The 15928-nt window shown below is 52.4% G+C and overlaps 1 protein-coding gene across 6 annotated transcripts in view; it reads left to right on the top strand.

Annotated features, from left to right (window-relative positions):
* map7d1a (MAP7 domain containing 1a) overlaps positions 1 to 15134 on the top strand; it is a 68758-nt gene extending 53624 nt beyond the window's left edge. For 5 of the 6 annotated variants that reach the window (XM_035435085.1, XM_035435062.1, XM_035435099.1 and 2 more), the window contains 10 exons: positions 1058 to 1188; positions 2531 to 2769; positions 4119 to 4401; positions 5189 to 5369; positions 6323 to 6427; positions 10386 to 10436; positions 10592 to 10664; positions 11809 to 11896; positions 12972 to 13207; positions 14500 to 15134. In XM_035435085.1, the coding sequence (XP_035290976.1) occupies positions 1058 to 1188; positions 2531 to 2769; positions 4119 to 4401; positions 5189 to 5369; positions 6323 to 6427; positions 10386 to 10436; positions 10592 to 10664; positions 11809 to 11896; positions 12972 to 13207; positions 14500 to 14510 (1398 nt within the window). In that variant the 3' untranslated portion in view covers positions 14511 to 15134. The remainder of the gene's footprint in view (positions 1 to 1057; positions 1189 to 2530; positions 2770 to 4118; positions 4402 to 5188; positions 5370 to 6322; positions 6428 to 10385; positions 10437 to 10591; positions 10665 to 11808; positions 11897 to 12971; positions 13208 to 14499) is intronic. The other variant, XM_035435069.1, reaches the window with a different exon arrangement.
* Positions 15135 to 15928: the final 794 nt, after the last annotated feature.

Genomic DNA, 15928 nt, shown 5'->3' with positions numbered 1-15928 from the left:
GCGCTTTAAAAACCTGGAGCGCTTTAAAGATCTGGAGCACTTTAAATATCTGGAGCACTCTCTCCCTGTTTTGCTTGCACCTGAAGTGTTCCTTTAAGCCGCCAGACAGAGATGCATGCTTTCTTTTTCAGATTCTTTAAACAGGGAAAACGGTTACGTTCCGTTTTACGATGAGAGAGTGTGTTTTATTAATCTATGCACGTGAGAGCTGAGGGCCTGGCGTTCATCCTGCACGGACGTTCTGTTCAGGGTTCTGTCTCGTCCTTTAATCAAATCCGATCCGGCTCGCCTGCCGCAGAAGTGACTGACGGGCGGTAGACACGCGGAAGGACCTCAGATGAATAGCTGACAACCTTGTGGTTTAATACAGACGGAGTGGTCCTTGAATGCCTGATGCTGTGGGCCTTGTTATTAACTGTGTAAGGAGTGAACAGACTGACTGAGCGGTCACTGACTGAATTCAGTCGTCTTTTCTCTCCTGAATTTACTCCAGACGTCTCAACAATGAGAACAAAGGAAAATTGGGGTTAAAATTTTTTTTTTTTAAACGCTAAATAAATCTATTTGTGGACACTACTCACATTCCAGCAGCTGAACTGTATGTACCTCACAGGTAGAGTCAGCAGTTTTATTGACTTATTTTAGACACCGGCCAGCAAGTGATTGCGAAAGATATGAGGCATTTTGGCTCAAATCTCCAGCTTGGTTTTGAAGTTTTCACTCTGAGCTCTTTCTCAGAAGCAATAAAACAATTTGTGCCAGCATTTTGAAAAAAACAATTCTGAGCAGAACATGGGGAAAAATAAATGAAAGTCTTTTGTGAATTACGCAGGGAGGATTGTGCATTATTAAATATTCGCTCTTCCGCGGTTGTGGCCTACGGTATGTCTGTCTGGCTCACGGCGTTTGGGGACCCAGAGGATTGTGGGAAATTCCCCCGTTTGCACATGTTGCAGCTGCGACTGTTCACTCCTGTGGTGGAGAGCTTCCTGCTGACTCACCCCCCCCCCCCACCCCACCCCCCCAACACACGCATCTGCTGTCTGTCTCCCCAAAGCTGGAGAAGAAAAAGAAAGAGAAGAAGGACAAGGAGAGGGAGAACGAGAAGGAGAGGAGCGCTCTGACGAAGGAGAGGGTGCTGAAAAAGAGACAGTCCCTCCCCAGCATTAAACACAGAAGTGAGCCCAGGTAACTATACCCCCCCCCAGCATTAAACACAGAAGTGAGCCCAGGTAACTATACCCCCCCCCCCCAGCATTAAACACAGAAGTGAGCCCAGGTAACTATAACCCCCCCGCCCCCCAGCATTAAACACAGAGGTGAACCACCACCCCCCCCCCAGCGTTAAACACAGGAGTGAGCCCAGGTAACTATACCCCCCCCCAGCATTAAACACAGAAGTGAGCCCAGGTAACTATACCCCCCCCCCCCAGCATTAAACACAGAAGTGAGCCCAGGTAACTATAACCCCCCCGCCCCCCAGCATTAAACACAGAGGTGAACCACCACCCCCCCCCCCAGCGTTAAACACAGGAGTGAGCCCAGGTAACTATACCCCCCCCCCCCCCAGCATTAAACACGGAAGTGAGCCCAGGTAACTATACCCCCCCCCCCGCCCCCCAGCGTTAAACACAGAGGTGAACCCCCCCCCAGCCCAGGTAATCCTATAGCTGAGGCCGTTACACCGGCTGGATTGGATACGTGCTGCGTGGGTCTGTTTCGGGCACACGCACGTTCTCTCTGCTCTTTAAGCTGTAGCCCATCCTGTCGTGCGGTGATCCGGTGGTCCGTGCAGGGCGGGTTCGCAGCGCGCTGGACGCACTCCAGACACCGCCAGTCTGCTGCAGCCCGCCCAGGTTTCCGCTGCGGACTTCCCGCCGTCTCTTCCCGCCATCGCCGCCGCCGTCTCAAACGGCCTGATCTGTATTCACGGCGTTTAGCGGAGGCTGAGGTTCGCGCCGGGGGCGGGGGCGGGGGGGGGGGGGGGCGGGGGGGGGCTGGCGGTCTCTCTCTCTGTGACAGGCGAGAGAAAGAGCCCTTTGACTGCAGCACTGGTGGAATTTTCCCCTCCGAGCGCCCAGCCCTGCTCAGAGCCTGAAATGGCTGATTGGGCTCTGAGCCCGGTCTCTGGACCCGCACAGACCACCATGTCACCCCTATGTCACCCCTATGTCACCTCTGTGTCACCCCTATGTCACCCCTATGTCATGCTTATAAGACTTTCCACTTGCAGCACATTTTCCTGCTGGGGATAATAAAGGTATGTATTTATTGATCTGTCACTCAATTTGTCTAGATCTGAAGACAGTTTTTCCCCCCCTCAGCCAATCAGAGACTAGTTCCTAGCTGATAGAATGGTGGTGTCTGAGGTGAATGGACATGAGGGAGCTGCTCGTCTGTGTCTGTATTGAGCCTGTCTGCCCTATCAGCAGTGTTTTGGTGGGCTCTCTAGGACCAGGGTTTTTGGAACCTTTACGAACTGTCACATGATCAGTTTAAATATCTCCTTTTTTTTGTGTTTTTTTCACAGCACCAGTCCTCTGTCCAAAAACCTGCCGGCCTCGCCCAGCACCCACAAGGGGCGGCCCTCTTCCCCCAGTCCCGCCGTGTCCCCCAAACCCCCCTCCGCCCGCGGGACCCCCTCCGTCCCCAAAACGCGCCCCAGGAGAGCCCAGACCCCCGCCAGGGTTGAGCCCAGGACGGCCTCCCCCGTCGCCTTGGAGACCACCAGATCGTCACGCCGACCGGCCACTCCCGATGAGGCCAAGGGTAAGTCCCGTCCCCATGGATACGGTTGCCTAGCGCTGGGGGTAATTTGTTGTATTGATCCTCCCTGGTGATTGGCTGTGTGGCGCTGTCTCACACGGCGACCCTCCGGGTGCACGTTGCTTTACTCGCCAAAATGGCCCCCGTTCTCGCCCGTGGGGGCGGGGGGGGGGGGATTTGTTAGTCGGGGGAAGTCTTGAGTTTTTATTCACAGTTCTCCCTTTGTTTGGCCCTCACGGGCAGCGGTAGCTGACGTGTCCCGGCCCGGCGCTCCGTCTCTTTATTGGGGGTTTGGTGGCTCGCTCCGTCCGCAGCTGCGGAGCCTGATTCACAGACAGCTGGAGAGAGCGGGCGGGGTGGGGCGGGGCGGGGGGGGGGCAGCCGGGCCTGGCGTGGGGCCACACCGGAGCGCTGAGCTCGCTAGGGGCCCGGGGCCGGGGGCGTGGGTGTGGGGGGGGGGGGGGGTGCATGCAATAAAACGCATCCTGTAACGGGATACCTCTCAAATGAATGCACCTCTACACTGCAGACAGGGTGGCTGGTGTGGAGGTGCTTTTGATGGGGGAACAGGGGTAAAACGTCCAAAGAACTGGCCGGCAGCATATCTAATACATGCATGCGGTTCCATATTTCACATGCATGTGGTGGAAACGGGGCCCATCCCTGATTCAGGGTAATTATGCGACTCTCACAGTTTTTTTGGAGCAGTGGAAGCTCGTACGCTACTCCGGAAACAGTAATTTAGTGACTGCAGGCCGCGCTCTGGAGATGGTGAAGATTGCACAAGATGAGTCACAGAGGTCCAGAGTTTTTGCTCAATTTGTTTGTTTTTTTTGGGTTGCGTGTTTCCTGAGTAGTTTTTTTTTGTCCTGCGTCCCGTCGAGCGCTATAAAAACTGTGTTAAGAGCCGGGAACTGGCCTGAAGATGCCCTGGTACGGCTGTGTACTGCGCAGTTTTGTTTTTTTGTGTAAAGTGTACTTTTTGAGGAGAGAAGTGAGTGGATTTGAAGAGGCCAGTCTTCAGCACAGAAACATCTGCACTCAACACAGAGAGACAGCACACTGCTCATTATTATGTGACCTCACCTCTGCCCCTCCCCCTCACCCTTGCCCCCTGCTCCTCCCCCCTGCCCCCTCCCCCTCACCTCTGCCCCTCCCCTTCACCCCTGCCCCTCCTCCTCACCCTTGCCCCTGCCCCCTCCCCTTCACCCCTGCTCCCCCTCCTCCCTCACCCCTGCCCCCTGCTCCTCGCCCCTGCCCCTCCCCCTCACCTCTGCCCCTCCCCTTCACCCATGCTCCCCCTCCTCCCTGCCCCCCCCCCCCCCACACACCTCCCCCTCTCTCTTTCTCAGGCTCTGCCGCCGTCCCCTCCATCGTGGTGTCCTCCGCCCCGGCCACGCCCCCTTCCCTCAGCGCACCAATCACGGTGGCGGCCGCGGCGACGGCCTCGCCCTCCCCCTCCCCCTCGAGCTCGGAGCAGGGCGCGGGGGGCCCCAGTACCCCGTCGGGCAAGGCCACGGCGGGCACCACGAACCCCGAGGAGGCGGCCCGCACCCTGGCGGAGAAACGGCGGCAGGCCCGCGAGCAGCGGGAGCGCGAGGAGCAGGAGCGGCGCCTGCAGGAGGAGCGGGAGCGGTGAGCGAGCGTGCGAGCGTTACCGCGGAAACACCCGCGCCGCAGCGGGGGAGGGGCTGTGCGGACTACCTCTGTGAACCCGCCTGTCTGTTCTGTCTGTATCTCTCTCTCTCTCTCTGTCTGTCTTTCTCTCTCACTTTCTGTCTGTTCTGTCTGTATTTCTCTCTCTCCCTCTCTCTGTCTGTCTTTCTCTCTCGCTTTCTGTCTCTATCTTTCACTCCCTCCCCTCGTCTCTCAGTTAGCTGCAGAAACAGTGATTTGCACTCCTTCTGTTGTCTGTCGATGAGATAACAGCTCAGACAATCAATGCGAGTGTGTCTTTCAGTGTGTTGATGTGTGTATGTTTCAGTGTGGTGATTGTATGTGTGTGTGCGCGCATGCGTGTGTATTTTAGTGTGTTGATTGTGTGTGTGTGTTTCTCTCAGTATATTGATGCTTTTGTGTGTGGTTCAGTGTATTGACGCATGTGTGTGTTTCAGTAAGTTGACGTGTGTGTGTATGTATTTCAGTGTGTTGATGCGCACGTGTGTGTGTGTGTGTGTGAGACTCTCAGTATGTTGATGCTTTTGTGTGTGGTTCAGTGTATTGACGCATGTGTGTGTTTCAGTAAGTTGACGTGTGTGTGTATGTATTTCAGTGTGTTGATGCACGTGTGTGTGTGTGTGTATTTCAGTGTGTTGATGCACGTGTGTGTGTGTGTGTATTTCAGTGTGTTGATGCACGTGTGTGTGTGTGTGTGTATTTCAGTGTGTTGATGCGCACGTGTGTGTGTGTGTGTGTCTCTCAGTGTTCTCCGCGAGGAGCGCGTGGCGCGGGAGGCGGAGGAGCGCAGGCTAAGGGAGGAGGAGGCGCGGCACATGCAGGAGGAGCAGAAGCAGCGGGACGAGGCCCAGCGGCTGCAGGAGGAGAAGGAGGCGCAGGAGAGAGCTCTCGCCGAGCAAGAGGAGAATCTGCGTCTGCAGAAACAGGTCAGCCCCAGGGCAGCATGGGTAATGTAGTCTCACTTCCATAGTCAACATTGCCGGCAATCACTCTGCTGGTCCTAACACTGGACAAAGAGTGTCTGCAGATACTGGTCAGCCCCAGGGCAGGGTGGGTAATATAGTCTCCAAAGGTTTCCTACAGTCGCTCAATACTGATCCTAATGCTAGAGATAGTGTTGTTAGACCTGTTTTGGCCCCAGGGCAGGATGGGTAATGTAGTCTTCTAACATAAACAGTGCCAATAACCCAGGATTTAACCAGTTTATGTCTTCACTTCCATTTGCTGGTGAACCTCATAACTGCTTTGAGCCCAGTTTGGGCATTGAGCCGAGGTAGACGGATCACATGACTGCATTTCCTTCCTTGTTTGTTTGGTTTTGTGGGGAACAGATGGCAAAGATCGCCTCACCAATCAGGAAGCGGGCTAGCCAAACCCACACAACCCTGAGAATCAGAGTGTTTGTTTTATCTTTAATGTGGGTGGTGAGCGTGCACCCTGAACTACTTCCCTCCCTGCAGAACGTCCCACCGTTGCCACCCGGTGGTCAAACGGTTAACTGACTCACACCGCTGTACCACTGCATTACGTCATCAAAAGAAAAGGCAACTTGCTCTTTTTTTTTAGCTTGGGGGAAAATATGAAAAGCACAAACGGTCCAGAAACTGAAATAATGTGTTTATTTTATCGACGCTTTCCCTACCATTAGTCTCTGCTGTTCTGAAATGGTGCCGGGTGGTCATGGTTAATGTAGTTCCAATGTGCCTTTAATTGAGTAGCAGTTACTCCTTTATGATGTAATACTGACTTTCCTTTGATATCTTTCAACGATCCAAGTTAATGTTCACTGAGTAACAGCTTCTCAGTGCTGTAATTGTCCTTCGGTGAGATGCAGTTGCCTCTGGGAAATGTAGTTTTGTGAACCGTACCTGTGTTGCAGAGAGAAGAGGCTGAGGCCAAAGCTCGGGAGGAGGCCGAGAAACAGCGTCTGGAGAGAGAGAAGCACTTCCAGAAGGAGGAGCAGGAACGCCTGGAGAGGAAGAAGGTGGGAGACTCGGATTCTGAGAGAGAAGAGAGGGGGAGAGGGCGAGGGGAGAGAGAGAGCGATAGCGGGGAAGGGAGAGAAGAGGAGAGGTTATTTCAAAGTCGTAAAGTCCATTCTATGTGATCCTTAATCAGCATGACTATTTAATGGTAACAGTATGAACGGAGTTTATGTATGCAGAGCCTGTCATAGATCTCAGAGAGCTTTATCTCCACCTGAGTTGTGGCCTGGAGCTGCAATAGAAGGCAATGAGGTGCCATTCACATGCATTGGCACTTAGCATCAAATGACACTTGCTCAAGCGTACAACAGCAGTGTCTCTCCCGGGAATCGAACCTGTGGCCTTTTAGGTTAGAAGACCAAGCTCCTTACCCATTATACTGCACTGGCGCCCCAGGCAGAGTGGACTGTGCAGAGTTAGAGCGGCTGACACAGGCAGAGCAGACTGTGCAGAGTTAGAGCGGTTTCACACAGGCAGAGCAGACTGTGCAGAGTAGAGCGGCTGACACAGGCAGAGCAGACTGTGCAGAGTAGAGCGGTTTCACACAGGCAGAGCAGACTGTGCAGAGTTAGAGTGGTTTCACACAGGCAGGGCAGACTGTGCAGAGTAGAGCGGCTGACACAGGCAGAGCAGACTGTGCAGAGTAGAGTGGTTTCACACAGGCAGAGCAGACTGTGCAGAGTAGAGCGGCTGACACAGGCAGAGCAGACTGTGCAGAGTTAGAGCGGTTTCACACAGGCAGAGCAGACTGTGCAGAGTTAGAGCGGCTGACACAGGCAGAGCAGACTGTGCAGAGTAGAGCAGTTTCACACAGGCAGAGCAGACTGTGCAGAGTAGAGCGGCTGACACAGGCAGAGCAGACTGTGCAGAGTAGAGCGGCTGACACAGGCAGAGCAGACTGTGCAGAGTTAGAGCGGCTGACAGTGGGCTGTACTCCCACAGAGACCCTCAGCGGACTGCGACTTGGCTGCGCTTCTAGACTTGGCTGCCCTTCTTCACTGAATGGGACAAATTCAGACAAATTACAGAATGTTTTTCTTCCATATTCGGCTTGCCCCAGTCAAACTTTTAGAGAGAGAGAGAAAGTAAAAGAGGAGATTTCCAGAGAGATAGGGAGTGAGTGAGAGAGAGAGAGATTGGGAGAGAAAGGGAGAGAGGGAAATGGATAGATACTCTTCTGAAGCTCTGGCGGTGCTCTGAGCCGGGACAGACCACCTCTGAGCTGCTCCCTGCGCTCCAGCGGGATTAACCCTGAGGATCAGCAGACTCCTGCTCCTCAGTCTCTCTTTCATCCAGTTAAACCTCAGGATCAGCAGACTCCTGCTCCTCAGTCTCTGCTTCATCCAGTTAAACCTCAGGATGAGCGGACTCCTGCTCCTCGGTCTCTGTTTCATCCAGTTAAACCTCAGGATGAGCAGACTCCTGCTCCTCAGTCTCTCTTTCATCCAGTTAAACCTCAGGATCAGCAGACTCCTGCTCCTCAGTCTCTGCTTCATCCAGTTAAACCTCAGAACAGCAGACTCCTGCTCCTCAGTCTCTGCTTCATCCAGTTAAACCTCAGGAACAGCAGACTCCTGCTCCTCAGTCTCTGCTTCATCCAGTTAAACCTCAGGAACAGCAGACTCCTGCTCCTCAGTCTCTGCTTCATCCAGTTAAACCTCAGGATCAGCGGACTCCTGCTCCTCAGTCTCTGCTTCACCCAGTTAAACCTCAGGATCAGCAGACTCCTGCTCCTCAGTCTCTCTTTCATCCAGTTAAACCTCAGGAACAGCAGACTCCTGCTCCTCAGTCTCTGCTTCATCCAGTTAAACCTCAGGATCAGCAGACTCCTGCTCCTCAGTCTCTCTTTCATCCAGTTAAACCTCAGGAACAGCAGACTCCTGCTCCTCAGTCTCTGCTTCATCCAGTTAAACCTCAGGAACAGCAGACTCCTGCTCCTCAGTCTCTGTTTCATCCAGTTAAACCTCAGGAACAGCAGACTCCTGCTTCTCAGTCTCTGTTTCATCCAGTTAAACCTCAGAACAGCAGACTCCTGCTCCTCAGTCTCTGCTTCATCCAGTTAAACCTCAGGAACATCCCATTCCTGCTCCACATCCCCCTTTTCACACCAAGCCTGCGCCAGCACTCACACTGTCTCTCATAAGGAGTACTGATTACAGGGAATCAGTCACGTATGGAGATTAGCATCTCTGACAATGCGTGGAAGCCGTCACCCGAGAGATCAGAACTGACTTTTAAAGAGCGCCATTATTGACACCCAGCGCTAGTTTGTGTTCAGAATACCACAGTGAGTCTGAAACTGTAGCCAGTCAGACACTTTATCTCTCTTATTACATTGCATTACATTTACTTAGCAGACGTTTTATCCAAAGCAACGTCCAAAAGTTCATATCAAGGTCATTGGAACAACTACAAAACACAGGTTCGATAAGGTACAATACTCATTTTGTACAGTTATTCATAGCCAAGAACACAGTTCACGCCGTGAATACTATTCTGACCTAACCTATGCTAAGTCAAACTAGGGGGAGGTACAAGCTACAGCATTTGGACTATAATACAAAGAAACGTCGGCAGTGAACGTTGTGGCGAGTTGGGTTTGAGATCCTCCAGTAATTGAACTGAAAACACGCTTCATATCCACCCCCCAGCACAGTGTGTTCCTGTTGTGATGCACATTTATTGCGGCGATTTACAGAAACTGGGAAACCGGCGGTGTCTTTGCCATTTCTTTGTGGAATATCTGGCACGCCGTTCGGCGATTCCTTGAGAATGCTGGAGGACATTACAGTACATCACAGGCATTTAGCAGACACTCTTATCCAGAGCGACTTACACAACTTTTTACATAGCATTTTACATTGTATCCATTTATACAGCTGGATATATACTGAAGCAATTTTGGTTAAGGACCTTGCTCAAGGGTACAATGGCAGTGTCCTACCCGGGAATCGAACCTGCGACCTTTCGGTTACAAGTCCAGTTCCTTACCCACTGTGCTACACTCCGTCCTATAGGACGTTTATAAATTGCGCGGTGCTGACCTGGAGCGGCAGTGCGTGCGGGTTTGTAACGCCGTGGCCACGTGTGTGGAAGAAAGCGAGGACGAAGGGAAGGCTTCTGTTTATGCTTCCTGTAGCTCTGCGTTTTTGGCAGGTGCGCGGCGTAGGCCCGATTGCTCATTGTAATCACAGGAAACCTCGCAGCGTATCTGAGCGCCGCGGTTCGGTTTGGAAACGCCACATGTGCCCTGGTGTCGTGTTTTTTTAAAACTCCTCGCGCGTCGCAAGCCTGGGATTTGAACGCTGTTTGTGAAAGGCGTCTGATTCCACAGGCGTGTCATTGATATAAGCTGAGCCCTGTTTTATTCACACATCGTATATCAGACGGTGTTTATGTCTCTCAGTGTATGTTATAGGCTCTTCCCTCAGCACACTGTGTATGTGTCTTTCTGCTCAATGTGTGCAGTTTCTGTTTTCGCACATACCTTCTTGTTGAGCTCAAACAGTGGACGTAAACTCCAGCTTTCGTGGGCAAGGCGATGGCAGACATCCCATAAACATACATAAAACCCACAGGCCAGCAGGGCTGGAGCCCAGGCTCTTACCCAGAATGCCCTCCTTGCGCTCGTGCATGAGGATCTGGATCAAAAGCCGCGGGTCTAAAACCACACGGGGGATCCCGTGGGTGGGGGGTGGGGTTTGGGGGCTGTGAGGGGGGGGTGTGTGGGTGGCAGTTTTTCAGAAGAATGTTCCAGAGTATAAGGATGACTCATCTGGTTTAAATTTAGAGTTCCCCCCCCCGTTCATGGAACACAGGCGGGATCGATTTTGGTTTTTCGGTTGGTCTCGGGGAACGCCGCGTTCCCCCGACCGTGCGCGGCCCTTACTTCCTGTCTGTCTGCCCTTACTTCCTGTCTGTCTGTCCTAACCGCCGCCGTTTGCCTTTGGCTTCCAGCGTCTGGAGGAGATCATGAAGAGGACGCGCAAGACGGACGCGGGAGAGAAGGTACGGTTCTCACTGCGCCTTCCCGCTGGCGTTCCCGCTGGCGTTGGCGTTGGCGCCAGTGTTGCCTGCTGTTGGCACGGGCATGGGCAGAGGATACGTGGGGTGGTGGGAGTACTTGTGGGGCATAAACATCATGGGTCTGTCTCTCCCTGCAGAAAGATGCCAAACCTCCATCTGCCGCCCAGCTTAACGGCAAAGATGCCAAACTGGACACACAGAGCAGCAAAGGTGAGGGCAGAGATGAACCCATCTGACCTGTTCTCTCTTTCTCTCCCCCTCTTTTTTCTCTGTTTTTCTCTCTCTCACGCTCACAAACAAGACGCAGAAAATTCTGTACCGAGTGCAGATGTGCTTCCTGTCTGCACCTCTTCTTTCCTCCCTTCCTCCCTCCCTCTCCTCCCCTCTCCCTGTTTCCCAGCAGCCCCTGGTGCTCTGCGGTGTACGGGCTTCCTGCTGGTTCTGAGCGCTGTCTCCCCTGAGCGATCCGTAGCCCTGCAGCAGCGCTGCGTCGCGCTGTTCTCACAGCTGCCGGTGGCGGTAAGGCCCGGTGGAGCGGCGTAACGCGCGGCAACAGAACCACCGCGGCGTCCACGCCCACTGAGTCCACGCCGGCCTATAGGGAGCCGTTTCCATGGTTACAGGCCTCCATGCATTTCAGGCCCTGTGAAGGAAAAGGCCATTTGGCATTTAGGAAGGCACCCTGGCTCCATGTATGGTGGGACAGCCTGACCGCTCCTTGGTGTGTTCTGATGAGCAGTTTCCATGTTGTGGCAGCGGTGTAGTGTGAGGGTTTAGGGAACTGGGCTTGTAGTCCGGAGGTTGTGGGTTTGAATCCAAGATTGGGCACTGCATCGGTAAAAACGTCCATGGACAGTAGGGAGACGAGAAAGCTACCGCTTATGACCAAAGGCAAATGAATAAAATATTAAATAATGTGTTTTAGATTTATCCGACGTTCCACGCATCTCGTGTGAGGGCCTGCTTTTTTAACAGCGAGTGGGGCCCCACACCATTAGGCCCAGGACGCGGGTTTGAGCGATTGCGGTGGAAGTTGTCGGAGGGTTGCCGTGGCGATGAGGCCTGGGAGCCGTTAACCAATCAGGGGGGCCTGTTTGTATCCCGGCGGCAGCCTCTGGGCTCGATGGCGGGGGAAAGTGAACGAAACAGACAGGATGAGGAAGTGCAGGATTACTGCGCCGCGCGAGTCTGTCCTCCAGAGAGGACGGCCGAGGAAACGTCTGGAGTTACTGCAGCGAGAAAAAAAAAAAACCTTGCAGTGGAAAAACCATCACAGTGAAAATCTCCCGGCTGCCGGCGCTAATGTGTTTAAAAGGCTAACGGCTGTCTCCTTTTTGTGTGTGTGTTTCTGCAGCCTCTGCGGAGTACCAGCCTAGCTCTGGGGCGGCGCTGTCCAATCAGGAGGCCGAGGAGGTCCAATCACAGAGCAATGTGACAGACAGGTAACCAATGGGATTTGGCTGCACCGCACTCATGGGTTGGATCCAGGATTTCAAGGGCACGTCGTGCATGGGGTCGCGCTAATGCTAATCGGCGCACGTACAGTGTCAATCAGGGTCGTGCTAACGCTAGTCATTACGTCTGCAGTGAGAAACGGGGTCACACTAATGCTAACCGATGACAACTGGGGTCATGCTAACCCTAAAAACGACAATCAGGATCATGCTAACGCTAATCATTGTGTGCACAGTGAGAAATGGGGGTTATGCTAATGCTAACTGACAACAATCAGGTAACACGCTAAAGCTAACCAATGTGAATGCATTGACATTCAAGGTCGTGCTAATGCTAACTAGCGCACAATATGTGGTTTGTTGTCTGCCCTCGTTTCTACCAGTTTCCCCAAAGCACCTCAGAAATGTAGAGCCAATGCAAAAACAGACTATATATAGAGACAGGCATCGGATGAGATGGGATCGGAGCCTGATGTGATCCAGCAGTTATTGGCAACCCCTGATGTCTCCAGAAGGGGAGATTAACATCACAGCTGAATAATGTTAAAATAATAATTTATGAAAATTTAAAAAATATGAGCGAAAGCTGAAATGTGTTATCATGTTTTGTGTGAAACAAGTAGGAAATGAGTCCCTTTCCATAAGTAACAGCAGATGCTGTGCTGAGGACCAGCTACCAAGAAGACGTTTCAGATGAAATCTATTGTTGTTTCAAGTGGCTTTATTCAGTGTTCTGTTTACCATAAACTAAGTGTTGAAATAACTGTCACTTTCTTGGCTTTGGGTGACTAATACTATTTGAAGAGGATTACTTTTTTTTTGAAGTCATTTAATATTTGTTTGAGGATGTCATTTAATGAAATCTGCAGTTAATCAGCACAGCTCTTCTTTGATTGGACCACGTGACCCATGTGACTATAGTTCTGAGGGCTACATTGTGTGGACAGTGGAATCCAGCCAGAGAGGGAGGTACATTGGCAGGTGCAGTGCACCTCGTGATTGGTCAGTGCAGCTTTACTCTTTATTGGTCGAGGTAACCCATGTGACCTGTGCCCTCTCCTAGCCCTGCTGTTCCTGTCCTGAATGGGGTCCAGCCCATCAAGCATGAGAATGGGCTGTCCAGCAAGGGGGAGGCCGGCGACTTCGAGGAGATCATCACGTTGTCCAATCACAGTGACAGCAACGGTGGGGGGCGGGAGAAGCCTGAGAGTGACGCACCGGCCGAGCCAATCCTGGCCTTTGAGGGCGGGGAACCCTTCCTGAAGAAAGCAGGCACCATGAAGCCCCAGCACGTAGCAGGTAACAGGAGAACGACGGCTGCGAGCTGGCTGCGCAGACTCCTACAGCTACTGTGACTGCGCAGACTCCTGCATCTGCTCTGAATGCGCAGACTCCTGCAGCTGCTCTGACTGCGCAGACTCCTGCAGCTGCTCTGACTGCACAGACTCTTACAGCTGCTCTGACTGCGCAGACTCTTACAGCTGCTCTGACTGCGCAGACTCTTACAGCTGCTCTGACTGCACAGACTCCTGCAGCTGCTCTGACTGCACAGACTCCTGCAGCTGCTCTGACTGCACAGACTCCTGCAGCTGCTCTGACTGCGCAGACTCCTGCAGCTGTTGTGACTGTGCACACTGCTACAGCTGCTCTGACTGCGCAGACTGACTGCACTGGCTGTGCAGACTGACTGCACTCTCTGGTTATTTCTGTACAGTACCCCCTGCAGAGCGTAATGAGACAGCAGATCAGCTCTGATTTTCGCAGATGGTGGCAACATTCGCACCGCGTCCTACATTTTACAGCTCAAATCGGCCCCTCCCCCCTCACTCCCCCCCCCCCCGGGGGCTAACAGGAGGGATCAGCTTCCCTGCAGCATCGTAAAACTGGCGCCACAGATTAATAAGGCTTTTTAACATGGCATAAAAACTGGGTCTGTGTCCGGCACCCAGTTCAGGTCCTACAATAGCTGGTGTGGCGGCCAGGGTTGGGGGGGGTGCAGCCAGGATTGGGGAGGTTGAGGGGCGGGGAAGAGGTGGATTTCAACACTATAAAATGTCCCAGGCCCTGGAACATTGATGAGGATGGCAGGGTTTCATCCAATCAGGAGAAGAGAACCGTCGCAGGGAACAGGACACCATCATAGATAGGGCCCACCCCTTTCTGAGACCCCGCTCTCCCCCAATCGCAGTTCTGTTCCTCTCTCTGACTCTGGGGCCTGTCGTAAGTAAAGTGTGAAACCAGAAGAACGTGCTCGGGAGGCCCCCCCACAGAGGGACGAAAGCGCTCGTAAAGGCTTTATTTATTACACCACACACAACTTTAATCTGGGAGAAGAGGTCTGCCCAGGGGGACAGGCGGGCGTGCCCAGCCTCAGGGGTCAAAGGTCAAGGGTCAGCATTGACCTTACCCACTCAGTGCCTGTGTGTTGATGTAGGAGTGGGATGTGATGTGTTTACCCATGAAGACTGTTTAATCCATCTTTCTCTCTCTGTTTCTCTCTTTCTCTCTCTCTCTCTCTCTCTCTCCCTCTCCCTCCCTCTCTCTCTCCCCCTCTCTCCCTCCCTCTCTCTCTCTCTCTCCCTCTCACACAGAAGTGCTGTGAAAGAGGACCTGGTCCTGAAAGACGAGCCTTACGCCACCTGGGCAATCGATCGAGCGAGCGAGCGAGCAAGTTGGGGTGGCGGGGCGGGGCTTAGGAGAGAGGAAGGGGAGGGGCCTCAGCCCCAGCGTTCCGCAACCACACAGCTTACACACAGAACTCTGCCAAACGACATCATCCCGACCCCTCTGTCCGTCATGCATCAGTTGCCACGCCCACTTCTTTCCCCGAGCGGGGGGGGGGGGCGGGGAAGCAGCCAATCAGACGTGTTTGTATATCTCCACCCCCTGGCGGCATGGCGCACCAGTGCTACCTTTCACTGAAACGTGCCACGCCCGTTTTGCCATGCACCTTAAGAGACTGACAGCAGCATCATGCATCGTAGACCATCAGACCGGAAAGTAAATACACACAGTATCTGTCCATTACAAGTACAATTATTGTTATTATTATTATTCTTGAGTTCGACAACAAAAAAAAAATGGAAAAAAAGAAAAAATGAAAGTGTGCTGGTTATTTTTGTCTTTAATGATTTAGTTATTTAACTTGAAGAGAAATGTAACTACTGGGTACAGTGTATGTGAATAATGTAAAGGAACCTGTGGAATAAAAGGTTTAAGAAAGGGAGATGAGTGTCTGATTACCACAAATGTCATTTCATGTATTTCAGTTATTACAGTGCGTTTTCACCTGTGAAAGACCCTAGCTTACCGCTAGGCGTTTACTGTTATAGTGCTCTTAAGCTACCGCTAATGCTGTTGTTATAGACAGTGCTAACATGCCAACACTACTGTTATAATCAGAGACTGTAAAAAAAAAAATATATATATATATAATTATAATACTGTCAAGCTAGCGCTAATGCTACTTGTTATAGACAGTGTTAACATCCTAACGCTCATGTCAAGCTAGTGGTAATGCTACTGTTACTGTATAGACAGTGTTAACAAGCTAATGCTGCTGTTATAGTGCTCTTAAGCTACTGCTAATACTGGCAGTATTATAATTGCTGTCAAGCTTGCACTAATGCTTCTGTTATAGGCAGTGCTGTCCAGCTAATGCTACTGTTGTAGTGCTATCAAGCTAATGCTTCTGTTATGCTGCAGTCCAGCTTTCTGCCTATGCTGTTACGCTGTGGGTTAGGGTTTGTCTGACTCACTCCCGCTCCACATACCACCAGCATTACTGTCCCACTGCAGTCAGAGGAAGTGCAGCTTCCCGCTAACGTCGCTGTGTGTGTGTGTGTGTGTGTGTGTGTCAGCCTCGCTGCTTTACCGCCAGCGTGAGTCTGCTTTACCGCCACCGCCCAGGTTAGCGTCCCGCTACTGCTAGCGTGGAGAGAGAGAACCACGGCACCACACCGCTGTGAGTTTGCAGGGACGTTCCACCAGAAAGATGAGCCACAGGGGCTTACCCAGCAA

Source organism: Anguilla anguilla, chromosome 1, assembly GCF_013347855.1.
Source record: "Anguilla anguilla isolate fAngAng1 chromosome 1, fAngAng1.pri, whole genome shotgun sequence".
In the NCBI taxonomy this organism is placed as follows: domain Eukaryota; kingdom Metazoa; phylum Chordata; class Actinopteri; order Anguilliformes; family Anguillidae; genus Anguilla; species Anguilla anguilla.
The sequence above is the reverse complement of the archived record's forward strand: the minus strand, read 5'-3'. Positions and strand labels throughout refer to the sequence as shown.